This window comes from Podarcis bocagei, assembly GCF_964188305.1.
Source record: "Podarcis bocagei genome assembly, chromosome: Z".
In the NCBI taxonomy this organism is placed as follows: Eukaryota; Metazoa; Chordata; class Lepidosauria; order Squamata; family Lacertidae; genus Podarcis; species Podarcis bocagei.
The window spans coordinates 16,435,064-16,462,221 of NC_138140.1; the positions used below are offsets into that span (position 1 = coordinate 16,435,064).

General features: G+C 45.4%; 2 protein-coding genes across 3 annotated transcripts in view; one reads left to right on the forward strand and one right to left on the reverse strand.

Annotated features, from left to right (window-relative positions):
* The window catches only part of LOC308578743 (uncharacterized protein), a 131,396-nt gene that overhangs the window by 67,884 nt on the left and 36,354 nt on the right, over positions 1–27,158 (reverse strand).
* The window catches only part of FIBCD1 (fibrinogen C domain containing 1), a 69,707-nt gene that overhangs the window by 25,132 nt on the left and 17,417 nt on the right, over positions 1–27,158 (forward strand). For 2 of the 3 annotated variants that reach the window (XM_081179238.1, XM_081179237.1), the window contains 3 exons: positions 9,687–10,163; positions 18,887–19,046; positions 19,970–20,106. In XM_081179238.1, the coding sequence (XP_081035364.1) occupies positions 9,687–10,163; positions 18,887–19,046; positions 19,970–20,106 (774 nt within the window). Of the gene's footprint in view, positions 1–6,465; positions 6,588–9,686; positions 10,164–18,886; positions 19,047–19,969; positions 20,107–27,158 lie in introns of those variants that run through there. The other variant, XM_081179239.1, reaches the window with a different exon arrangement.

The window sequence follows — 27,158 nt, forward strand, 5'->3', positions numbered from 1 at the left end:
TGCACCTGCATAAAAACATAGTTACATATCATTTGGAGACTGAAAGCAGCAACAATAGCCAATGGTGAATCCACTGGACTGAATTCTGGTCTGGACACAGGGTGAATTAGTGAGCATTGGCAGTTCCTGGACACATTTTTTGTTTCATCAGGATTTTCTGATACCCCTTACCGGTAGGGTATATGTTGACTATGGTCACATTGATGTCATATATTGAATGCATATTGAAGTTCTGTGGTTTCCTCCAAAGAACCTGGGAACTGTAGTTTACCACCTCACAGTTCTACAGTTCCCAGACCCCTTAATTCCCAGGATTCTTTGGGGGAATCCATGTGCTTTAAATGTATGGTGTGGATGTGACTTTCAGCTCCCATCATCCCCGATGGGATGATGGGAATTGTAGTCCAAAATATCTATAGTGCACTATATTGGCTAATAGTTGTATGGGATAAGTTCAGTATATTTGCATAAGGCATAATGGTGCTAAAGGAAGACCATGATAAGATATGGGTTGTATTCAAGTAAGTTCTACTCAGAGTTGACCTGTTAAAAATAATGCCCATTCATTTCAATGGGTCTGTGCTTAGTAGGACTATTGTTGGATGCAACCCTCTCCAAAACTCCTTATATTTGTTTGCCTTTCATTTATATATTACTCATACCTGCTTCTTTCATACTCAGCCCAAAAAACACTCTCTCAGGAGCTTCATATAAGATTAAAAAGTAAAATCAATCAATATCCACTTAAGCCAACGTAAGCAGTACAGCTCACAGGTCTCCTTTCTCCTGAGTTTGCCTGATTTGAGGGAGGGTGTTTTGGGTAAGCCCTGAAATAAAGAGAAGGTGTTGCATCTGTGAAATGATTTGTTATGCAGGGAGGGGTGGACAAGTTACGGGCCTCCTGGTTTCCTTGCATTATTGTTCTGATTTTCATTTTTATAGCAGAAGGAGGTGATTTTGCTAGGAAAACAAAGTTGAAAAGTAAAATGTAGTTGAAAAAAATCTAACACCTCCCTCCCCAGCCATTGCTGTGTGAACAGCAAGGCAAGTAAGGAAGGCTCTTCAGAGGACAATCCCTCAGCCACGTTCGACACAGAGAAAGAAAAATGGATGCCATGGCCCCAGAAAGCCAGCACTTGGCTAGTCTGCAATGAATGTAAGGGCCGGCCTTGTCATTGCAGTTTGAGGCGGCTGCCTCAGGCAGCAGTGTGTGCTGTGTGACCTGCTCTGTAACCCTCTAAGCTAACCTGCTGTTTCCCTCAACTCACGTATGCTAGAGTCCCAAAGGGCGACTCAACTGCCAATTTGTTTAGCTTTTGCGCATGGAATACTTGGAGGCACCACCTTGGCCTCAGGCTGAGATGCAGAACCTGAGACCTGGGGGCTGGATGCTCCCTCCCCAAGTAGTGAAAAACATCAAGAGAACATCCCACCACCACCACTACCACCAAATTTCTACACCAGAGCACAACCGTTTGACAAGGCATCATCAGGAGTCTCCATAAGAAGCAAGTGAACAAAGGAGTGTAATTTAAGAGGATTGTGCTCATGGAGCACAGCACTGGAGACTTAGGAGGCCTTTGTAATAAGTGGTTGAAAATAAGTGGAAGAAATAGATGCAGCATCCAGCAAAGGCAAAATCGGGACAGGCCCCCAGAGTCCAGCAAGCTTTAGTACACTAGCCTGCTCTGCTAAGCTTCTTTCTGTTTCTCCAAAGTAACCACTACAAAATTGCACACTGGTGTTCAAGCATCAGCTCATTGCAGATACAAACCTCTGGTCCAGCTCCCTCTGAGGTGCTCAATCTGGGTTATATCATGATCCAGTTCTGCAGATCACAGCGGTCAGAAGAACATAAGAATGAAAGAAAGCCTGCAGGATTAGGCCAAAGGGGGCCCATCTGGTCCAGAATCCTGTTCTCCTGCTGGCTAATGCCTGTGGGAAACCTGCAAGCAGGATTTGAGTGCATGAGCCCTCTCATTCAGAAGCACTGGCATTCAGAAGCACCACTGCCTCCAACTGTGCAGGCAGAACACAACCATCATGGCCTTTGATACCTCTTTGATAAATCATGGTTAGTAGCCCTCGTGGAATGAGTATAAATAGGTTAAGAGAATCTCACAAGTACTGTAAACTGGTTTAACTTATTTATCCATTCTATAAATTTATACATTGCTTGGTTTTTTACACACACACACACACACACACACACACACACACACACACAGGTTTTCAAAGAGAATAAAACAATAAAATTATTGGTAAAAAAAACAGTTAAAAACAACTATTTGAAACATTCCAAGAAACAAAATTAGAAATAAACTAAAAATAAATAAAAATATAGACCAGCATTCTACATGTCTGGTTAGGCATGTCTAAGCAATAACATGTTTAGCAGGTGCTTAAAAAAGTACAACAAAGGCACCTGCCTGAAGTCAATAGGCAGGGAGTTCCAAAGTGTAAGCGCTGTCAAACTGAAGGATCAGTTTCTTACAAATGCAGAACTGGTATTATGTGGCACCTGTAACATTGCCAGGTGTACAAAACAAAGCAGTCATCGGGGCCTGGTAGGGACCCCAAGATCTCCTGCAATGCTTTTGCAAAGTTTTTTTTTTGCAGATAAAGTCGCTCAGATTTGGAAGGAGGTAGACTCCACCGTGGGAGCAGGGCCGGGGCGGGAGAGTGCTGGAGTCCTGTCTAGTCAAATTGTGTGGGATCAATTCCAATCTGTTACCCCCGAGGATGTGGACAGGCTGCTTGGACGAGTGAAACCAACCACCTGTCTTGTTGATCCTTGTCCATTCTGGCTGATAAAAGCAAGCCGGGAAGGGCTGGGTGATGGGCTCTGTGGGGTGGTGAATGCTTCCCTCTGCGAGGGAGCCTTCCCGGACTCGCTGAAAGAGGCGGTTATTAAACCACTTCTTAAAAAACCATCTTTAGATGTGGCCATAATGGCCAACTATCCCCCAGTCTCAAATCTTTCATTCTTGGGCATTCTTGATTGAGCGAGTGGTTGCTGAACAACTCCAGGCACGCCTGGAAGAAGCGCACCATTTGGATCCCTTCCAGTCGGGATTCAGGCCTCATCATGGGACTGAAACTGCCTTGGTCACACTGGTTGATGATCTCCGGCGGGCTAGGGACAAAGGTGAGAGCTGTTTCCTAGTTCTGCTGGATCTCTCAGTGGCTTTTGCCACCATTAACCATAACATCCTTCTGGACCGTCTTGAGGGGCTGGGAGCTGGGGGCACTGTCATACAGTGGTTCCGCACCTTCCTCCTGGGCCATGTTCAGAAAGTGGTGGTGGGAGACAAGTGTTCAGACCCCTGGGCTCTCACTTGTGGGGTGCCTCAGGGTTCCGTCCTATCCCCCATGCTTTTTAATAGCTATATGAAGCCACTGGGAGAGATCATCAGGGGGTTTGGACTGGGTGTTTATCAGTATGCAGATGACACCCAGCTCTACTTCTCTTTTAAATCAGAACCAGTGAAGGCAGTGAAGGTCCTGTGTGAGTGCCTGGAGGCAGTTGGAGGATGGGTGGCGGTTAACAGATTGAGGTAGAATCCTGACAAGACAGAAGTACTGTTTTGAGGGGACAGGGGGCAGGCTTGTGTGGGGGACTCTCTGGTCCTGAATGGGGTAACTGTGCCCCTGAAGGACCAGGTGTGCAGCCTCAGAGTCATTTTGGACTCACAGCTGTCCATGGAGGTGCAGGTTAATTCTGGGTGGCTGTCTACCAGCTCCATTTGGTACGTGGGCTGAGACCCTATCTGCCCACAGACTATCTTGCCAGAGTGGTGCATGCTCTAGTTATCTCCCTTGGACTACTACAATGCGCTCTACGTGGGGCTACCTTTGAAGGTGACGGAAACTACAACTAATCCAGAATGCGGTCCTGAGAGATCTGCATTGGCTCCCAGTACGTTTCCGAGCACAATTAAAAGTGTTGGTGCTTACCTTTAAAGCCCTAAATGGCCTCGGTCCTGTATACCTGAAGGAATGTCTCCACCCCCATCATCCAGCCTGAACACTGAGGTCCAGCACTGAGGGCCTTCTGGCGGTTCCATCACTGCAAGAAGTGAGGTTACAGGGAACCAGGCAGAGGGCCTTCTCGGTAGTGGCACCTGTCCTGTGGAACGCCTTCCCAGCACATATCAATAAGCAACTATTTTACTTTTAAAAGACAACTGAAGGCGGTGCTGTTTAGGGAAGTTTTTAATGTTTGGTGCTGTATTGTTTTTAATATTTGGAGTGGCTGGGGAAGCCCAGCCAGATGGAGGAGGGGGGCTAAATAAATTATGATTATGATTATTATTAGTGGGCGGATATGGGGTAAGGCGAGATCTCACGGGCAAACACATTGAACTTGGCCTAGTAGCAGATAGGCAACCAGTGCAGATCTCTGAGCACAAGTGTTATATGCTCACACAGCTTCACTCCTGTCAGCAGTCATGCTGCAGCATTCTGCACGAACTGCATCTTCCACAAAAATCTTTGTAGAAACATGATGGACTTGTGAATGAGCACATGCAAAACTGCACTGGAAATAATGGGTTGCATCCAGTGCTAGTCCTGCTCAGAGTAGACCCACTGAAGTTATCAGAAATGGCTAATTTAGATCCATAAATTTCAGCAGGTCTACTCTTGAGGGGGACTGGCATCAGAAACCACTCTGATCTTTTGGATTTTGCGTGAGTTTTCAGCATGATCTGTCTGTTCATTTGTAGCATTTATTATTAAAAGAAAATGGAAACTTTAGGGGGAGAAGTGCAAAAATGCTCCAGGCAGACTGGGGTTTTTTTTTGGGGGGGGGGTTATTATTAGTGACAAGACATTACAAGGTCCCAAAGGTCAGAGCTATCCCCAGCTAGCATCCTTTTGCTGCAAACTTTGCAGAATCAACCGCACACCTCAGAGAGTGTGGCTCTGGAAAGGAATTGGTGCCCTGGGCCATTTCCAAATAAGACTCCCTGCTCTAAAAATACTGCCCCTGCCTTCACCTCCCCTCTCTCCCTGTCCCATCTCCTTGCTTTTTTATTAACGAAAGAGATTCATGATTCATGCAGCAATGAGATGTTTTCTCACTGCAAACCGCCAGACTCATTAAAGAGTCATGAGGTCCGTCAACCTCTTCGGTAGGCAAGGCGCTGGGGTGACTCCAGAGTCACGGTGGAAGGAATTCCTGACCGGAACCAGGTCTCGCCATTTGGCCCTGCTGGAAGCGGGGACTGCTTATTGTCGCACTAAATAAAAACGAATCCAACCGCAGAAGCGCATCTGTTCCGTGACCCCTCCGTCGTTATTATTTCATAGAGCAGGCACCCAAGCGAGCCGTATATCAACTGCGCCCTTCTGTCTAACTAACTGCCTGGTAGAAAGATGTCTCCGAGGAGTGAACATTTATCTGTTCACCTTCAGAGGACAACCCCCGCTCTGTATGATCAGCCAGGTATCTGAGGATAGGGGAGGTGAATAACAGGAAATAATAATAATAATAATAATAATAATAATAATAATAATAATAATAATAATAATAATAATATACAGATGGATCCAACTAAGTTCTCATCAGAGTAGACCTACTGACATTAATGGATTTACGATAGTCATGCCCATTACTACGCTGAGTAGGAGAAACATTGGATACAGCACCACATTAATGCTAAGAATAACTGATTTGAGTGTGCGTGTGTTTTTAAACAACAAAAGAAAACACAATCAAGTGGTGTAGAAATTTATGGAATAAGTATATTAAATAATTAATAACCTTAATTATACTAGAGCAGTGTGGTATAGTGGTTAGAATGTTGGTCTGTGAATATCAGACAGTAGTTTAAATCAGTCATGAAGCTCACTGGGCAACCTAGGGTCACAGTTCCTGTCTCTCAGCCTAACCTACCTCCCGCTTCTGTACTTGGTTCAAAATATTCTTTCCAATGCAAACTGAGGTGGTCAATCACAACAGCTACAAACACAAGCTAGAAGGCCCTTGTTTGAAATCTGCTGTTGGCCACAAGCTCTCTAGATGACTCTAGGGTTGCAATGCCACCTGTCCCTAGAAAAGCATGATCATTCTTTTTTTCTTTTTTTGGAGAAAAGTGCCCCTGTCCTGTTTGGACTTCAAGCAGTCTGGACTCCTCCTCCTCCAACTGCGTGGTAGAGGGTTGGTCCAGTGGGAGGAGGAGAACGAGAGCCCGAGCAAAGAGTTTGTGCAGGAAAGGGTGGGTCCATGAGGAGGACAGCCGAGAGTGAGAGCCTGAGGGACATGGGCAGAGGGTGGGATGGAGCTGAGAGGAGGAATTTGAGAGAGAGGTTTTGCACGGGCAGAGGGTGGGTTGCAGAGAGTGAGGGGGGGGGGAGTTGCAGTGCACAGGCCTTCTATGGTGGAGTCTCAGGTTTTGTGCTAGCAGGGGTGGCTGTGGGTGGGTGGGTCGGAGAGTGGGTTTAGAGGGGCCAGGTCCAGTGCAATAGTTTTTTGCAGACAGAGTGAATAGGGTGGGTCACAGAGCATGTTTTTGCAAGGCTCTGGTGGAGAGTAGGGGGGCGGCGGATTGTAATGGATTGCTTTGAAGTCATTTCTGCACCAGGTAAAGTAATTTTTGTCGTCGTCCCCCGTTCCCACCACCCCCGACCTGTCCTTTTGCCCAACCAAAGGTGACAACCCTACTTTAGATAACCTATTATTTTCCTCCGGCTTCCACACACACACACACACACACACACACACACACACACACACATATACTGGCAACTACAGTACGGGGACATATCGGCTGTTATGAAGGTTTATTGAGGCTATATATCTTGAGTACTTTTTGTACCCTTGAAAGGCACTCAGCAAGTGCTTATATTCTTATTTTGAAAGTGCCCTTCAACACGACCCTTGGGCAATGGAGCAAGGATTGCTTAAACAAAGAAGAAACTTTCTGAAATCCCAGTGAGTTGAGATATCCTGGGGGATATCAGTGGGCTTGGGGGCCGTGGAGCATTGCAGCTAACCGGAGGTGTAGTGGCCAGTACAGAGGCACATGGTCCTTTCACGGGGTCACAGCCATGGCCCCTCACAGATACACCCCTTTTAAGATTACACAATAAACTTATAATCATGCAATAATTCTAATTAAGGGTGCACTGCAACACTCAATGCCAATCTATCTGTGTTGCCCTTCAGCTAGATATACTATTGTCTGTTCACATACATGTTCAAATGATTTGGAATGCCCCAGCATCCTTTTTTGGAGTGACTTAGGTTGTGTTCTCCTTGAGCATATATAACAGAACTTGTACCCCATTCTATTGAAACGGAAGCCCCCAGTGCTGTCAGCAGTGGTGTAGCAAGCTGCTCAGGCACCCAGGGTGGTGTGCAGTCTGCGCCCAGCGGTGGGGCGAGCCGGGGCAGGGCACGCTGTCCAGAGCCTCCAAAGAGCCTACCCACCACCTCTGCCTCAGCTGTAGGGCGGCTGAGGGGTAGGCGATGGGCAGACAGAAGCCCCGCGCTGCCGTTTTGGGCAACACCGAGCCTGCAGGCGCCTGAGCCACTGTGTCACTCCCAAGAGAGATGTGTGGCTTGGGCCCGCTGCAGGCCCCAGCCTACGGTAAGTGCCACCCCATGATGTGCCCCACTCCTCTGCCCCCCCAACTATGCCTCTGGCTTAGCTTTGGAGCAGACAGAACAACAACTCCTTGGTGTCCTTCCAGTGTATCTTCTCCAGAGGGACCCTAGGAGAACATCCTCAGTGGCTGCCCTACCTCCTTTCACTCTGATTGGTCTCCAATGAAAATGGTCTCTATGAAAAAGCCTCCTGTGATTGGTCTCCAATCAGAGGAGGCTTTTTCATAGTGACTAAGGGGCTTTCCTTTCATGCTGATGGGGCAGTTCTAGGATGCTGGAGACAACGGACCCTGCTGGGACCCATCTGCAGAAAAAGTAATGGGCTTTTGACCTGCTGTGTTCACAGACTACCACACTTCTGCAGCATACCCTACATGGGAGGGAGATGAGACTCTGATGTCATCTGAAGGAGGCTCAGATCTCCCAGGGTTTTGCACAGTGGGGTCGTCAGAGTCGGAGGAACGCAGATCCTCTGGCTGGGGGGGGGGGGATATTGGCCCCACAGATTCATCTGGTAGCAATGCCTCTGGAGTTGGCCTTGCATCATCTTTTCCTTCAGGTTCACAGTCCTTGCCTCCATCACCTGATGAAACACCTACACCTTGGAATTCCCTGCCAATTATCATTTGGCAGTGAGGAGATTTCACCCCTCCCATATCCAAGAATCTCCTGAGGAGTCTGCTGATTCTCCAGAGAGGAGGAGGCGTGTTCTGCTCTCTACTTATTCTGCTCCAGCACCACATCAAAGAGTCAGTCAGTGTGTCGGGGAGAGAGAGACTGAGTGTTAGAGAGAGATTGTGTGTAGAGATAAGGTTGCTGCTAAGAGCAGCTGCAGACACTCAGTGCAGTGCAGCATTCATTTATGCTTAGACCTATTTAGCTCTGTATATAGTTGTATAATAGTTGTAGATAGAATAAAGAAGATATTCTACAGAGCTGCTCTCCGAGTTGGTAATATACTCTGCTAGACTCTGCTATACTCTGCTGTGTGACGACTGTCTACTTGTGGAAGTGAATCAGGTACTCACAACTCTAAGCCGTGAGTCCACAGCACTTAGACCTGTTCCGTGCAGAAGGTGGTCTCTGGAAGTGCTACCCAGCTCGCCTAGCCCAGTCGGGGCTGAAGTTTATGAGTCCAGTTGGTGGCATTGGCTCAAGGGCGATGCTGACAGGCAGGTGTCTTCACTGTGCCTCCTAAAAACATTTCTGCTTAGGCACAGAGAACATTGACATGTGTTTCAATGTGGTTGCCAGCTTATCATCTTATTTTTCTTAATGCTTTAAACAGTTGTTTTTAACTATTTCAAACTCAAAATTGCATTGTTTTATTCTTTTTTGCGAACCCATTTGAGATGAAAAAGAACCCTATCAAATGGTAATATAAGAACACAAGAAGAGCTTGCTGGATCAGGCCAATGGGTCATCTAGCCCAACATCCTCTTCTCACAGAGGCCAACTGTGGGAGGAAGCCCATAAGCAAGTCCTAAGTGCAACAGCAACTCTCTGCACTTGTGGTTCCCAGCATACTGCCTCTGACAGAGGAGAGATAACATAGCCATCATGAATGGTAGCTGTTGATAACCTCCATAAATTTGTCTAGCCTATTTCAAAAGCTATTGAAGTTGGTGGCTGTCCCTGCAGCTTGTAAATGGATGGCGAGAGAGTGAACAAGATATGAAGGATGAGTAAGAATATTAGAAAGTCCCACGGGATCAGACCAATGGCCCACCTAGTATAGCATCCTCTTCTAACAGTGGCTGACCAGTTGCTTGAATGGGAAGCCCAGTGGTAGAACCTGACCACAAGAGCCCTCTCCCCTCCTGCCAGTAACTATTATTCGGAAGCATAACCGCCTCCAATCATGGAGGAAGAGCATAGTCACAGTGGCTAGTAGCCATATAATTAAAACACAACAGATTGTTGAAAAAATAAATAAAATGAAGAGGAACCCAGCTTCTGGTCCCTGACATGAACTGACTTTCTCTCCCCTCGCTTCCCATCCCTACCCATCCCTTGCCATTGCTATGTTGGTCTACAAAGTGGCCATAACCTTCTCTCTGCTTCCATTTTCTAGAGAATGAGCTGCGGTTATATCCTCTGCACCGTCCTCCTGTCTGTGGCAGTTCTCCTCGCCGTCACTGTCACTGGTGCCATCCTCTTCATGAACCACTACCACACGCCCGTCACGGAATCCCCACCCATCATTAGCACCAATCCCGATGAAGCCAACGCCTTGGTCACCATCGAGAAAGCTGATGGCTCTCGTGTCAACATATTCATCGACCCCAATTGCCCGGACCAGGGCACCGGTTTCACCCGCCTGGAGGGCCTCCAGTCGTCTGTCCTGAGGGCTGTGACAGATCTTGATGCCGAGACGAAGTCATCAAAGGGGCAGGAGAGGGCCTTGCTGGTGGGCCTGTCGGATGAGGTGTCCAAAGTTCTCAGCCATGCCACCCAGCTGAGGGCAGACTGTGACGGTCTGAAGAAAGGGCACAGCACCATGGGGCAGGAGCTGAACGCTCTGCAGAACGAGCAAGGCCGTCTCATACAGGTGATGGATGGGAGCGGAGGGGCAAGAGGCTAGTTCCTGTGAACACTTGCCCCGTAAACACACAAATCATGCAAAGTTTAAGTTAGGGACCGATATAGATTGAGATGATTTTCATATGTTATGGACAGGGAGCTAGCAGAACTGCAGTGTGCCCCCTTCACCCCCAATAACTTATGGCTTGTGTCCCAGGAGCAAGTTAAAGCCATTTGAAGGGTCATAGTCAGAGGTCTAGCATCTTTAATTTCAGGGGAAAGGTTAGTTTTTGGAAGAACTCCTGCTTGAAACCCTGGAGAATCACTGTCAGCCAGTGTTGACAGTACTGAATTGGATGAAGCAATGGCCTGACTCAGGATAAGGCAGCTTCCTGTGTTCCATTGCTGCTGACCCCTTGGCCCTCAATCAATTAAAAATGTGGAGTCTCTTTTAAAAAAACATCATCTCAGTTTAAACAAATAAAATAGTAGCTGACCAGAGATTTTTGTGAACTGCAGACTGTCCTCTAGATTGGAGGGTTTTAAAATATTTTATTTAAGTCACTTCCATCCGTGTAAAAAACCAAAATCAAATTATATGGAAAATGTTAAGTTCTGTTGCAGTTAGGTGCAGTGCAAACTTTTGGTTTTTTAATTATTATTTTAGAAACAGATGTCAAAACATTTTCTATCTCCCCCTGAATATACACCATTACTTACCCAGGCTGCCTGGTTTACAGGACACTAACTCTCTTAACGGGTTTTCAGGAAGTGTGTTTTTCTTACAGAAAGAACGGAAGAAGGCAGGAAGGAGCATTCCATAGCCTCTGTAAAAACAGTTGTGGTTGCAAGTGCTGGAGGTTAGGCCATATAGAGGTTGCTGCCCCACCAACCTTAGTCTGCCCTTGGCCACCCCCTACCTGACCATCTTCATGCATACAACCAATCAGGGTGTGGCTCTACCTGTCATAGGCACAGGAACCACCTGCTGTTGGGCTCCCTGCATTCTTCTCCACCAGTCCCCATGGAATCAGCCGCTGAGTTCAATGGCGCTTTCTCCCGATGCAAAGGACTTGTTCATTCTGTGTGCTGCTCCTTTTGTATAAGCATTTACTTATAATCTCTTTATTGTATCCCACCTTTTTCTCCAAGGAGCTCAAGTTGACTTACATAGTTCTCAGCCTCATGACAACCCTATGGGATATTTTAAACTGAGAGGCAGGGGACTGGCCCAAAGTCACCCAGCAAGCTTCATGGGGGAGCGCAAATTTGAACCCTGGTTTCCCAGGTCCTAGTAGGACACTCTGGCCACTGTATCACACCGGCTATAATGGATCACACAGTGGTCTGCATTTCTGAACTCTTCTCAGAGCTGTGACTAGGATGGGGACGCTCAGGATTGGAGGCTGGAGGCTGCCCTATAGCTCTCTAACTAACTGCCTAGCTCTCAGAACTTTTCCCAGGACCACAGCCATTACCAGCCCTGCTTTGCATCCTTCTTGAGGGTTTCTGCCTGCCTGGGATGTGTCCATGAACTTTGCTCAAGACTCCTACTTGTCTGGATGGAGGATAGATAAGGATGTGTTGTTGTGGTGGTGGTTGCATTTATTATAGTGTTGTGAATTGGGGAGGTAGGCTGTTTACCTGTATACAGTCCCTTCTAATTCCTGGATACAATAAGGTTTCAATTGCTGGAGTAGCCAGGCAAGTTTTATGGTGACTCTTGGTGGCTCTGTGCCAGAAGACAAATGGGCAGGGTAGTTAGAAACTGTCTGGCACTTAGAAAGACAAAGGCCAGAGTTGTGTGAGCTAGAAGCTGGAGGCAGGCTGGGCAGATGAGAGAAAGAGCTATGCCTGGTCTCTGCTTGAATCTAGTTCTGAGGCCATGGGAGAAGCAACACCCTATTGGGGGTGTTAATGCTGTGAGCCCCTCCATCACAGGCTCAGGTTGTACAGTATATAGATGTAAATAAACCATATGACACATTGTCAACCTGGGATGGCTCAGTTGGTAGAGCATTAGACTCTTAATCTCAGGGTTGTGGGTTCGAGTCCCATGTTTGGGCAAAAAGATTCCTGAATTACAGGTGGTGGGACTAGATGATCCTCGTGGTCCCTTCCAACTCTACGATTCTGTGATTCTGTGACACCACCGTCTCTGCTGTCCCTCATTCCGAGGACACCGGACCCTGGGTAAGTGCCTGGAACCCCTGGAATCTCGCACCGCTCAGAGATTGGGGTGGCATGCAACAATATTTACTTATATCCCACCTTTTTCCGAGACCAAGACTCAAGGCAGCTTATACAAGTTAAAACACCACTGATTAAATACAAAAAGCCAAAAACATATAGAGATAATTGTTAGGGTAGAAACTAGACTACCAGCCAAATTGCTCAGCCCACTTTTGGCTCTGACCCCACCCACCACAGGCATGTGGCCCCCAGAAGGTTGCCCCCAAAGGGAATGTGGCCCTTTGCCCCTGATAGATTTTCCTTGGTGATGTGGCTGTATAGGGGCTCTCACAATGAGTTTATGCACTTCCAAATTTACAACCGCAACACTGGTCTGGGATGCCACAGAACTGCCCTGAGATCTATGGATAGAGGGTGGTATAAAAATCCAATTAATTAATTAATTAATTAGGGTGGGGGGAGAATTGCAGCCACAGCTTTTCATAGGAGGAAAACTGGGAAGGTTACAGAAGGCAGGGGAGGGGAGTCTGTGCATGTTTTGCACGTAGTGTTTGAGAGCTCATTTGCCAGACAGGTAGCTAAATGCTGGTGAGCCCTGAGGATGTTGGCTTACCTCAGTGAACTCTGTTGCATTTTGATTGAAGTCATCAAAGGAGGCTTCTGCAAATTCAGTGCTGATGCCTAAGGCAAGGTTAGAGGGGGTGGTGGAAAGAACAGCCATTACATCCCTGTAGTGAAAGGGAAAGTGCATCACCTGGAAACAAAATGGCTGACCATTTCAACTCTGCATTCAAGTGAGGTTTAATTGTCTGGGCAGGGGGAAGGGGTTCAGTCCCATAAACCTTGAGACTGGGCTAGGGCAACAGGGATGCCTCTGAACGTGTCTGTGATCTACCTCCATATTTGGAAGCCATTAATGCTTCTGAATACTAATTGCTGGAAACTGCAGGAAGGAAGGGTGCTTTTGTGTTTAGGTTTCCTATAGTTGGCATCTGGTTGGCCACTGAGGAAGAACAGGATGCTGGACTAGGTGGGTCGTTGGCCTGATCCTGCAGGGCTCTTCTTATGTTCAGGAAAAGCGCATGCTTTGCACGCAAGAGGTCCCTTCAGTCCCCAACATCTCCAGGTAGGTCCAGAAGGACACCTGTCTGGAATCCTGGAGAGCCACTGCAGTCAGTGTGGACAATATTGAGCTAAATGCCCCAACATGGACTAAGTAGGCAGCTTCCTATATTCCTAGGAGTGAAGGTGCAGTGGTAGAGCACCTGTTTTGCATGCAGAAGGCCCCAGTTTCAATCCCCAATAGTATTGCCAGGTAGGTCAGGGAGAGACTCTCTGCCAGAAGCCCTGGAGAGCCACTGCTAGTCAGCGTGGACAGTACTGAGTTTGATAGACCAATGGCCTGATTCAGTGTGAACCAGTTTCCTGTAGTTCTAAATCCTCCTCTTCGCCTGCATCTTCAGTTAGGTAAGACATCATCATCACATCCTTGTAAAAACCTTTATAAACCCTCCTGGTTTTGCACCTGTTTCTTGCTGAAGTAAGGCAATTCCTCAATGAATCATCACTGTATATTAGATAAGAACTGCTGACTCTTATGGATAAGTCTGATAAAAGGTGCGAGCAAGGAGAAAAGCTGTTCGCATTTTCACCCCCACCCCACCCTCCACCCCCGTGTAGGGTGTTTAATGGAAAATTGTGATGCTGGAAAATCTGCTTTTAAAAACCACCCATCACTTCTGCCAAGGGATCCTTATTTTTGAACTCAAGAGTTCAGCAAGCCTCACTGAATTGTTTCAATTACTTTGATGAATTAGTTATTGTTTGCTTTAATTATATGCTACTGTGTTTGATACTAGGTATAGCGATTGCAATGTTGTTTTTAATGCTGTTGTGAGTATTGTGAGCCCCCATGCAATACACATACCCCCCCTACAGCCACAGGAAGCTTTGGCAGCACACTAACAATGAAATGGCACCACCTTAGTCCATGGGTAGGGAATCTGTGGCCAGTGGGCCAATCTTGGCTCTGCAAGGGGTCTGCAAGGCCATTTCCCCCCCTAAGCACATCCAACTGCCCATCAGCTGACCCCCACAGCCAGCAGAACCTAACTTTCTGCTCATCAGCTTATGAATAAAGTGTACGATCCTGCTGGGTACTGCTTTGCTGGTTCATTCCTTGATGATGACTGACAGGTAGGCTGCCCTGCCCGTCTGTTAAACTTGGCCCATGGGGGCCAGTGGCAGATAAACTTCTGCCCCCCCCCCCAAGACGAAAAGGTTCCCTGAGTGCATCTAAGTGTTAATTGCTATTTAATATTTTCCATGTGCTGTTCTTGTTTACCAATGATTAGTCATCCCAGGAAAGCAACAACTTGGTCAGGAGGGCACAGGGGTAAGGTGATTTGCTGGTGCTGTTCTGGTGTAGGGAAGGTTCAGAACCTTGGGTAGTTCTGCTGGTATGCAAAACCACAGTGGAATGATTTCAGCACAATGGAAAGCAAACCTGCAGCTAATGTAAGAGACAAATTACCTCAGTAGCAGCCTGGAGCAAACACCAGGGTTATATAGTCCTTTGGGAAACTACACACACACACACACACACACACACACACACACACACGGGTATCTTAAAGGACATAAGTCTCATGCCACAGTTTCTGGCTCCTAGCGGGTGGAGGTCAGAATAGTGATGACCTGGTTGAAGGGAAATCCCTGGTCACTACAAGGTCCAGTCATCAGAGTCTGAAGACAGGAGTAGTTTCCTCAGACAACGCAGGATCCCAGGCAAAGTGTCCTACATGGGAAGAACAACAAAGCAAGTCTTATTACTCCTCTGATATCTCAGTTTCTAAGTTCTTAGTCCATGCCATGATATGTCCATTACTTTTATTTTCTGGGCCTGGCTTTGGTGTTTTGGGTATGCCTTGTTAACATTTTTTAGTTTGAGTTGCTACAGTTGTCCTTATGTGGAGCTCAGCAGCCTCCCCTAGGTCTCCAGAAGTCATATCTTCAAGTACTGCTAGGGTGGGAAGCCTCTAGCCTCCCTGCCTGGGAGTTCAAGTTGGCCCACAAAGTCATTTCTCCCAATCCATGGCCCACCTGTCAATCCTCTGACATCACTGATGGGTGGGAGAATTAGGTTCAATCCTGCTGGGGTCTGCTTCACTAATATATTCCCTTGGCAAAGGAGAGCCCTGCATCCACAAGGACTGAACCTGGTGAGCAGAAGTTTCAATTCTGCTCAGTTTACCTGTTCCCATGCTAGGAGAAGGCTCATATAGTCAAAGCACAGTGTAGGGCTGTTTGAAAGCCATTTTGCAAACAGCTCTTTAGACCCCTGATTTTCAGAAGTTTGAATAGCAATGTGAAGCTGTTTGCAAGAGGGCTTTCAAACAGTTCCTCACCATGCTTTTAAGTCCTGGCAGTTGGGGCATCAAAGCTCAGTATCACCTGATAGCAGCTGGGCTCTCCAGGGTTGGGGGTGATAGAGATCTGAATCACCAGTCAGAAAAAGCTCCCCACCCTTAAGGAAGAGTAATGGGCAAATGCTCCTTGCCTCTAGTGTATGTGCAAACACACATGCATATGTACAAGCAATAAGCCATTACGCAGTGCACAGCCTGCTACCCCATGCACTGCAGCTGAAGTCAGCTTTGTAGAGTTGATCACCTATAGCAGCCCAATTTTCAATCACGTTTTTGTTGTTTAACGACAAGATTTACATTTCTGCCCATCAACAATGTTCCCTGGGCAAGTCTACAGGGCAAAGGGAATAAAATTCATGATCATTAAAAGCATCAACAAACACAGCAGAATGCAACATAAAACTCTAGATGTTTTGGCAGAGAAATGCAATCAATTTGCAGCTCAATAAGATAAAGCTTCCACAATAGGGGCCCAGATAACATTTGTTTAAAATGTTTCCATATACATTACTAGGTCCACTGTGAAAGGAGGGGGAAATTATTTCATACTATTACGTTGCATACTCCTGATAGAGAACCAGTATGCTGTAGTGTTGGGCTAGGACCTGGGAGACCAGGGTTCAAATCCCCAGTCAGCCAAGAAGCTCAGTGGATGACCTTGGGCCAATTACTGTATTTCAGCTTAACCTACCTCACAGAGTTGTTGTGAGGATAAAATAGGAAAAGGGAGGAACTGTATATGCTACCTTGAGCTTCTTGAAGGAAAGTTGGGATATTAACATAGGAATAACAATAACGATAATGATAATGTTTTCTTCCCCATATGATTCATTTACCACGGCATTGTTTTATTTAAAAAACCCACCTTCAGAATGCTTTACAAAAAGAATAAAACAATAAAAGCAGCTTAAACTGCTATGTAAACATTCAAATAATAATTAAAAACAGAACTTAGCTAAAAACGTATTAAGACACATGTAAACATTCTACGTATCTGGGTAGGCTTGTCTAAAACAATAATGAGCAATGCAATATGTATATAAAAAAAAATTCCACGCACACACCCCAGCACACTATTATTAGCATTAGCATTAAATGTATTACCCTTTACCAGCAGGGTCTCAGGGCAAGTTACAACAATTTAGAATTAAAAATGATTAAAAACAGATTACAGTCTCAGGAATAGGTCAGGGTAAAGAGGTGCGACTTCAGCATTTGCCAGAGGTTGTATAGTGAAGAAGCCAGAGCCACTTCTGTAGAGAGGAAACTTCACAACTTAAGGACTTCCACAATGGAATGTCCTCTTCCAGGCCTGCCACTACCCTAAACTTCTAAGGAAGGTGAAACTACGAAAATGTCTTTCCTCTGCTGATCTTAACACCCAGGAGAGTCTGTAGGGATATACCACTTACGGTTTTGAACTCTAAAATGAACACTACATTAAAAAAATCTTAGCATTGGGACTAATGTAATGAACCACCATTAATACCCAAAAGTGCTGTATACAAAAGAAGAAGAAGAAGAAGAAGAAGAAGAGGAGGAGGAGGAGGAGGAGGAGGAGGAGGAGGAGGAGGAGTTAGAATAAAATAAAACCCAATTGATACTTTGACAGAAATGACAAGATTGCTTTCGGTCACTGTGGCTGCCTTAGTCTAATTTTAGAAATGGCCAGAGCAAAAATCTGCAACCTTTCCTATTAGCTCAGCAACTTTAGCTCCCAGACAAACCAACGGGCAATGAGAAATCATTAGTTATTAAATCTGTATTTCTTCCATATCATAAAAAGCAAAGATGCAATGCAGTTGCCTTGACACATTTCCCTTCTCAACGTAAATGAAAAGCATCTTGTGCTTTAATTTTTGAATGTAAACTCTCTTATATAAATTTAATAAAGGCAGACTGTTGGGGGGGGAGAGAAGGAAGGAAGGAAGGAAGGAAGGAAGGAAGGAAGGAGCGAGCCATTAGGGATGTCGGAAGATTCTGGCAAAACGAAATGGGGCTGGGAATTTCAGATGCTGGCTTATTCACCACCATGTCCAGAAGAGAAATCAATCCACTGAGTAGAATCGGTATTCACTGTTGTTATTGTTTTCAGTTCATAAATGACTGAAATGAATGGGGTGCCATAATGGAAGAGGAATCTCATTTACATAAGTTATGTAAGTTATATAATTTTGCCTCAGTGGACAACTGAGATTAATAATGTGGTTTTGGGTGGAAGATGAACTGTGGCAGAATCGAAATGGTCCTGCGTGGAACAAATACAGGGCAGAATGGAAATCAGTATTAGAATCAGAGCATCATAGAATTGTAGAGGCTGGAAGGAACAGCCGCTAAGGGAAGGGAAGTACTTGAGTATGGGGGCAGGAAGTTGAAGGGACAGTTTAGAGGAGGGAGCTGTAGAACAGAGCAAAGCCTCGCTTAGTAGGATTGGGCTGCAAATCCTTTTGAACTCAGTAAGGCTTGCAGATAGGAAAGCATTCATAAGTCCCATTGAACTCTGTAGCAGTGCTTTTAAAAGCACCAAGCAAAAAAAGACCTTATTCAGAGGTTGTGTCTAAGATCATAGGGGATATCACCTAGTCAGGATGCATGGACAGGGTGGTGATGGTACCATTGTCTGGCTTGCCTCATGCAGCAAAATTGGCACTACTGCAAGTGCCACATAATACCTATTCTGCATTTGTAAGAACTTGATCACTTAGTGTGGCAGCACCTGCACTTTGGAACTCCCTGCCTATTGAGATCAAGAAGGCACCTTCACTGTACTCTTCTCATCACCTGCTAAAAACATTCCTGTTTTGACAAGCCTACCCAGATACTTGAAGTAATTTGAATCTATTTTAGTAGTTTAACTTTTTCATGTTTTAAAATAGGGTTGTAGTTTTTTTATTGACTTTACTGTTCTATCGTTCAAAACTTAGAAGTTTTGTGTGTTTTTTACAATCAAGTGGTGTATAAATTTTATGAAATAAAAGAAAATATAAAATATAATGTCTTGGGGCTGGCCCTGGTTGAGACCTTTCGCAGGCTGTCCTAAAGCTAGTAGTGGACAGGTTGGTGCCTGCGGATGGTGTGTTGGCAAACCCCCTGAACTGAGTCATAACGAATTTGGACTTTTTCCACACAGCTGCTCTCAGAGAGCCAGACCAACATGGCGAGACTAGTGAGTTCTGTCAGCGACATCCTGGACACCTTGCAGAAGGACCGCAGTGCGGTCCGTCCTCGGCTCAAAGCTGACCTCCAGAAGGCTCCAGCTCGGAGTGCCCGGCCAAAAGGATGCTCCAACGGTAGGAGTTCTGCTTCCTTCTCTTCTCCTTCTTGGGGCAATTATGAATATAATTTATTCACACTCCACCAACCACAAATAGGAAGTTAGAGAATGTAAAATATGTATGCTGGGCCCCATCAGCACTTCACATTTAAAACAGTTTCATGCCGCTTTAAACAGCCATATCTTCCCCCAAAGAATCCTGGGAACTGTAGCTTGTTAAGATGCTGAGAGTTGTTAGGTGACCCCCAATTGCTTTCACAGAGCTAAAATTCCCAGACTGGTTTAGCAATCAGTCCCTCTTCACAGGGAATTGTGGGTATTCAGCCCCAAATGCACAAGTGAGTGCTCAGTGGTAAGATAGAACTGCATTTTGCATTTTTTGTAGGAACATAGGGAGCTGCCTTATAGTGAGTCAGCTCATTGATCCATGTGGCTCAGTATTGTCTCTACATACTGACTGGCAGCAGCTCTCTACTGTTTCAGGCAGGGGGTCTTTCCCAGCCCTATCTGGAGACATCAGGGGTTGAATCTGGGAACAATTGCACGCAAGGCAGATGCTCTACCACTCAGCTATGATTCTTCTGAGCAAAAAAAACACAGTCCCAGATGTAGCATACTGCTTTGTTTCTGCACGAATCAACCCCCTAAAAATCAGAGAGAGAGAAACTGTATTGCAGGGGGTTGAACTAGATGGCTGTTTGGGTCCCTTCCAACTCTATAATTTTATGATTCTATGAAACAAGAGTTCTGCCAGAACTCCACTTGCCCAGAGCTTAGAAGGAAAACAGAACAAAGTCTCTTTTAGTGACAGCAACCAGTTGGAATAGGCGAGAGTCCAGAGCCAAGGGCTCAAACAGTGATGTTGTAATTTAGTCTATTAATTAGACCTCTCTTGTTTCTCTTCCCCCCAACTCACTTCTGCCCCACACTTCACTGCAGGCTCTCGGCCTCGGGACTGCTTTGACATCTATGCAAGCGGACAACAAGAGGACGGTGTTTTTTCTGTCTTCCCCACTCACTACCCTGAAGGCTTCCAGGTTTACTGTGACATGACGACGGATGGCGGCGGGTGGACGGTAAGGGTCTGTTGCCTGTTTAAGTCTCTTTGATGCATTGGTTTGAGTAATAGACCCCTTGGCTTAGCTGGTCAAAGCATGTGACCTTCCGTCAAGGTTGAAGCAGAGAGGCAATGATGGGGAACAGATTCTGGGAGCTTATGGAGGAGACAAGAGAAGCTGGCATCCTTTGTGGGTTGATGGGCAGGGCCTTCTGGGCATGGAGGCACTATGGGCCTCACTGCAGCAAGAGCACAGGGCCAGTCAGTGCCAGGGCAAATGCTGAGGGTGTTTTCAGATATGGACAATTTAACAGCATCTGATCAGCACAGTTTGGGTTTAAGCTGGAAATGGGATAGCAGCTCAGCTTCCAGACTTTCAGCACCCTGTGGCTGGGATCAGGATGCTGTGCCTTTCCAGTTGTTGCTAGATGACAGCCACATTCATGCCATACATTTAAAGTGCAGTGATGGCACTTTAAACTGTCATGGCTTCCCCCAAGGAATTCTGGGAGCTGTAGTTCATTAAGAGTGCTGAGTTGTTTGGAAACCCCCTATCTCCCTCACAGATTGTTAAACTGCCCTAGAAATTGTAGCTCTGTGAGGGGAAAAGGGAGTCTCCTAACAACTCTCAGCACCCTTAATGAACTATAGCTCCCAGAATTATTTGGAGAAGGCACAGCTGTCTCAAGTGGTATCATAATGCTTTAAATGTGTGCTGTGAATGAATGTTGCCAACAACTTCCATCAACCTGGATTGTTGGCTATGTTGGCTGGGGCTGAAGGGAGTTGGATTCCACTGTAATTAATTTCACTGGGTCTACTCTAACTAGAACTTAGTTGGATTCAACAATAACATTTTGGGGAAGACACAGATGGAATGAGATTTCGATTTTTATTTTTTTAGTAGGTAGGACTTAACGAAGAACAAACGGCATTTGCTATTACTGTACTTGGTTCTATGTTTTGGGGTTCTGAAATAATATACATAAAACAAACCTTCCCTGGCATTATCACGCTGATGTAAAATAAACTCATTTCTGGAGAGGAGCAGATGGGAAATAAATCTATACAAGAGTAAATGCAAAATATTGCGATAATGCCGACTTTATTATTAATGGAGCACACATAAAAAGCAGTGTTTGTGTACTAAACTTGATGGTCTGTATGCCAGCATGGTTAGATGTTCTGTTTGTTTATCTCTAGGCATAAAATTAGTTTCTAGATTTCATTGCGGCTTGGTGTGACAAGCAGATAGCCGAGAAGGTGGGGGCAGAGCTGTGCATGGAGAAAGACTCTCACAGTTCATTAGGAACCCACAACACTCTTATAAGCAAGACCATACCCTCATTTTGCCCATGGCTCTGTCTTGCATTTTGAGCTCAGGGGAGAAATGTGGTTTCCCAGAAAGAAGAGCCCAGCCTTGGAGAGTGCTCTGGTTTATTTCCTGCACAGCACCTGTGTGCATATGAAGGTGCTTTAGACTTGGATTCAGACAACTGATTCATCTGGCTCTATTTTACCAACAGCTGTACCTGGAGATTGAACATGGTTCTGTCCTTGAGGTACAGCCCTTCCCTAGAATTAAGGTCCTAATCCTCATGGTTCTGAATAAGGAGCTGATTGAAATAAAAACATAGGAAGTGATGCCTCATATCGAGTCAAAACGTTGGTTCATCTACCCCAGTATTGTCTACACTTACTCTCCCCAAACCATCTCCAGGGTTTCAGGCAGGGGACACTCCCAACCTTACCTGGAAAATTGCATTGGGAATTCTCCATGCAAAGCGCGTGCTCAACCTCTGAGCCCTTCCAAAATATGTGCCACTTGATTGTAGGTAGAACCTCTATGTGGTTTGCAAACAAACATTAAAATGATCATAAAAAATTGAAAACATGAATGTTTAAAAAATCAAAATACTATTAAAACCAACAGTTTAAGTTAAAACTAGATTTAAACACATCAGCTTCTACATGTCTGGACAGGATTGTTAGAACAAATACGTTTTTTAGCAGGTGCAGAAAAATGTACAGCAAAAGTGCATGCCTGATGTTAATAGGCAGGGAGTTCCAAACCATGGGTGCTGCCAAACTAAAAGGTTGATTTCTTAAAAGTTCAGAAGTAGATCATCAGTCCTGGATAATGAAGTAGTGGGGTTTTCATTCCACTTTCAGCAAATGGCAAGAAAGCAAAACTTTCAGCTGGGCTAAAGAGTTCATCGGCAGAAGTACCCAGGAACATAACAGGGTGGCTAAGTGATATTAAGAAGTAACTGATCCACACGAAGTGCCCTAAGGGTGTTTGAACTTAAGACACAACAGAGTGACTGAAGGTTTATCAGTGGCTCTTAACACGCAATTCCATCTCCTGACCTGCCATTTTCTAAAGGCAAGATGAAGTCATTGGCAGAAATTTAACAAGTTTCCCCTCTGGGAGGAGAGTCATAGATGTGACCTTCCCAGAGAGCGGCTGGGGTCATCACAGCAATTCATGTCTATGGCAAAGATGCTAGATTGGGGGCTAGTTTGTGTCAACAACGCCAGCCTGGAGAAATTAATGAACGAGGCTGAAGAAATGCCAAAACAGTGAGGCAACGAGACAGGAGCAGAAAAATCACAAATCGTGACAAGAGCAGCTTCATCCGAGAACTCGAATAGTCAGAAAGTTAGCTGAAGTAGGAGATACCTACAGACAGGCAGCTACTGAGAACTGGCTTTAAGAAGTGGTAGAAAAATCACTCTTGTCAAACAGTCAGGTTGGCACTCTTCAGATTTCAAAACGGTGTACAAGGAATACAGTCATACCTCGGGTTACAGACGCTTCAGGTTGCGTTTTTTCGGGTTATGGACTGCCGAAACCTGGAAGTACCAGAATAGGTTACTTCCGCGTTTCAGCGGTCGCACATGCGCAGAAGCGCTGGATTGCAACCCGCGCGTGCGCAGACGCACAGCTGCGGGTTGCGAACGTGCATCCTGCACAGATCACATCCGCAACCCGAGTGTCCACTGTACACACAGCCATGGAAGGAGCATTGCTGCTACTAGCCATAATGGGCATGTTCAAATGTTAGAGGCAGCAATGTTTCTGTATACCAGTTGCTGGAAGCTACAGAAGGGGAGAGTGCTGTTGTGCTTGGGTCCTGCTTGCACACTTTCTTCCATTGAGGCACCTTGTTGGCCCCTGTGAGAAGTGGATGCTGGACTAAATGGCACATACCTAATCCAACACAGCTACTTTGATTTCTCCCTTCTTTGCTTCTGAATACCAATAACTGGGAAGCATAAGAGGGGAGAGTTGCTATTGCAACTCAGGTTCTTTTGCAGGTTTCCCAGAGGTTGGCAATTGTGAGAACAAGATGCTGGGATAGCTGGGCCTCTGGCTCTTTTTATTTTCATGCATCGTGGTGGCATATCCATAAAGGGACATTGTGTGTGTCAGCAATATCAGAGACCCGCGAGTAGCCTGCATGCAGGACCTGAACACAACAGCATTCTTCCCCCTTGTGATTCCAAGCACTCAGCATTCAGAGACATGCTGCCTCCAACAGTGGAGGTACAAGTCATTCTGGCTAATAAAGACTGATAAAATTATTCTCCATGAATTTGTCTAGAGCTATCCAAGTTCGTGGCCATCACTGCCTCCTGTGGGAGTGTTCCATTGCATGTAGAATTTCTTACTTTTATCTGTCCTGAATCTTCCAGTTTCCAGGGGAAGAATTTTATCTCTGCACTTTCTCCATGCCATGCATAATTTTATAAAGTTTTATCATGCCACCTCTAACGTCTTTCCTCTAAAAAGTCCCCAGCGCTGCAACTTTTCCTTATCAGAGAGGCACTCCATCTCCTTGATCATTTTGCTCGCCCTTTTCTGAACCTTTTCCAACTCTACATATTAAATGATTGCATAGTGAAAACTGAGTGATCATATTTTGTTTACTGGGGCCTACAGGGAAGGTGGGCAGTTAAGAAGCTGTTATGTATCCAGGCACTGTAGACCAAAGCTAGGCTGTATCCATGCAATACAGGCCTAGGAACTCAGGAACCATCTGCATAACAAAAGACAGAGAGGAGTCAAAAACCCTCCAATAACATTGTTAATAGCTGGCAGGCAACCAATCCCTGCTGAGATAGGCCAGTGTTGTGATTCCCTAATTGCAGCATTAAGGCAACCTATCACAGGTGGAGTTTGTGTTTCGCCTGAGCCGTCTTAAGATATATATACTGGGCCCTGTCAGTCTTGTTCCTGTTGCTACAATAAATCCCTTTGAGCTGAAATCTGGTCTTTAGGTTATGCCTGAACCCACCTACACTTCAGTAGCCATGGTGACATGACAGAGCCATCTGCATATGTCTTTCTACTGAAATCAGGGCCAGGAGACAGTGTGATGCTGGTGACAGCTTGGCAGATGTCTACAAGCATACACTACGATCGCCAGGTCAGAGGCCTGATTCATGGCGGCTCCTCCAATCCAGATCCCTGACAAAACATCATGTACGATTTGCCCAGCACCCTTTTCATGAGGAAATGAGGGATGTGAATAATATCTTCTCCCTGCTCTGCTCAAGCCAATCTCGCACACATCTATTATAGACACTGGTCAGGAGCAAAAGACATGTCAGAACAAATTGTTTGGGGACTCAATCGCAGCTCGTTAGTTAAGAGGAGAAGCAGAGGGTGTCACTTGGGACCCATCCATTTTTCTTGACTTGCAGACACAATCTCTGCCATCAACACTGTGGCTAGTGGCGATGGAAGCGTTTGGGTTGAAAATGAGAGTGGATTGTAAAATTAAGAGCTGCCAGAGAGGCAAACCATTTTATCACACCTTCTGCACCTGGTGTGTGGTAAAATCACATGGGCATGATATTACGGACAGTCAGGTTACCCCGAGGTGAGAAAATAAAGCCTGGGATAGTTTGGCTTATCTGAATAAACAACATAACATTTTTGTTTTGCTGTCTTTCCTCCTGCCAGATAGGGATAGGGATAAATTTTGTTCACTTTGCATTTCATAGAATCATGGAATTGTAGAGTTGGAAGGCACTCTCAGGGTCATCTAGTCCAACCCCCTGCAATGCAGGAATCTCCACTAAAGCTTCCATGATAGGTGGCCACCCAACCTCTGCTTAAAAATCTCCAAGGAAGGAGAGTCCACAACCTCCCAAGGGAGACCATTCCACTCTTGAACAGCTCCTACTACCAGGAAGTTCTTCCTGATGTTTATTCAGAATCTCCTTTCTTGTAACTTGAAACCATTGGTTCGGGTTCTGGCCTTTGGAGCAGGAGAAAACAAGCTTGTTCCATCTTCCATGTGAAAGCCCTTTAGCTTAGATATTTGAAAATGACTGTCCTATCTCCGCTTCGTCTCCTCTAAACATACCCAACTCCCTCAACTGTTCCTCATAATGTTTGGTTTCCAGGCCATTGATCATCTTGAAAGTGACTCTGACTTAAGATCACATTCACGCCATACATTTAAAGCACTACGATACCACATTAAACAGCTTTATTTAAACCCATGCTGTTGTTTAAAACCACCATTTAAAAACTTGCCTCCTCTTTTGCTCCCCTGCCCACCAACTTCACGCAAATCCAGAATTGTGATGTGGCACTACCACTCCTCCAATGGGGGCTGCACGTTGGCAGCCTTACATTTTTATATCTGTAGGAAGACAAGTAGTCCATAAGTGCCAATAAATAAGGCAGTAAGTTGTTTGTGCAGAGTCAGCATGCTGGTGCTTTGTGAGAGGACTAAGGGAATCCCTCATCGGTCAGACTAGGCCAGGCCAAGCCAGGCCTCACCTCCGTTTCTAAGAAGGTGAAACTGGAGAAAGTCAACATAAAAAAAATCCAAGTATGCAAAGCTGACTTGATAATCCTGATAGTTGCAGTTATATAACCTGTAGGCCCTTTGTTACCCTAGAAAATGAGGACATGAGTTAGAAAAGGCGGTTGCTTGGCTGTGAATGGCACCTTTCCAGAAAAGCAAATTACCCAGTGTCTCTTTAAGTCCATGGCTTAAGGAATCAGAGAGCTGTGTGAAGGAATGGATGATGGGGCCTAGGGAACTCCAGCTTCAGCTGAGAGCAAGAATTAGGTCCTTATGGATGAGGGGAGAGGGCTGCAGTTTTGTGTCCAAAAGAGGGACAGTCCCTGTTGGTGACCAGCTGTATTGTTTGCCTGTCAGAGCTTCTCTCTGTGTTTAACAGTTACTTAAATACCAGAAATTCCTCTCTCTACTGGAGGGGGAAATTATGCATGTTCAAATTTTGCCTGCAATTGTTGAACACCCTGATGCTCTTTTAAAAACAAAAAATGGTGAGAAACTGAACCCAGATCCTCAGGAACATGTAGCAAGAGCAATACTGTGAGGGAAACGAAATGGGATCCTATGAGCAGATAGTGATTGGCGATGTAGTTCTTAAAAGCTTTAAAGCTATTTTCTTAATATATATATTTTTAAGGCGGGAAACCTGAGTTCCACTAAGGCAATTCTGTGAGGTAAATGAGGTGAGCCCAAATGAGCAGACATCAGTGTGTGAGGGAGGAATTGAAAGGTGGGTTTTGAAGGCTCTGGAGCTCTTCAAGAAAAACTTAAAAGGAAGGAAACTTATGCATGAGGATGTCAGTTTTTGTTTTTCTCGCTTTCTCGTTTTCCCAACCGCCCTGCTGCCAAGTTTGGATACATTTTTATGTACACACACAGCTAGCTAGCTATTAAAATTGCTATTTATTTATTTATTTAACATTCATTTATTTATATGTATATTTGTACATTTATTTATTTGTACCTTCATTTGAATCCACACACGTTACAATAAAATGCACTTGGGTGTGCTATATCCATGACTACTCTCCACACATTTATGCACACTTTACCCTATTATATGCATTTTTGTACACAATATTTGGCCAGAGAAGTGTGTTGCAAAATTTAACTGTGGATGCTGATCAATAACTGTGTTTATTTGTTGTATTTCTATCCCACATTCTTTTCCAAGGATCTCAAAGCGGCATACATGGTTCTCCCCCCTCCTTATTTAATCCCCACAACAACCCTGTGAGGTAGGTTA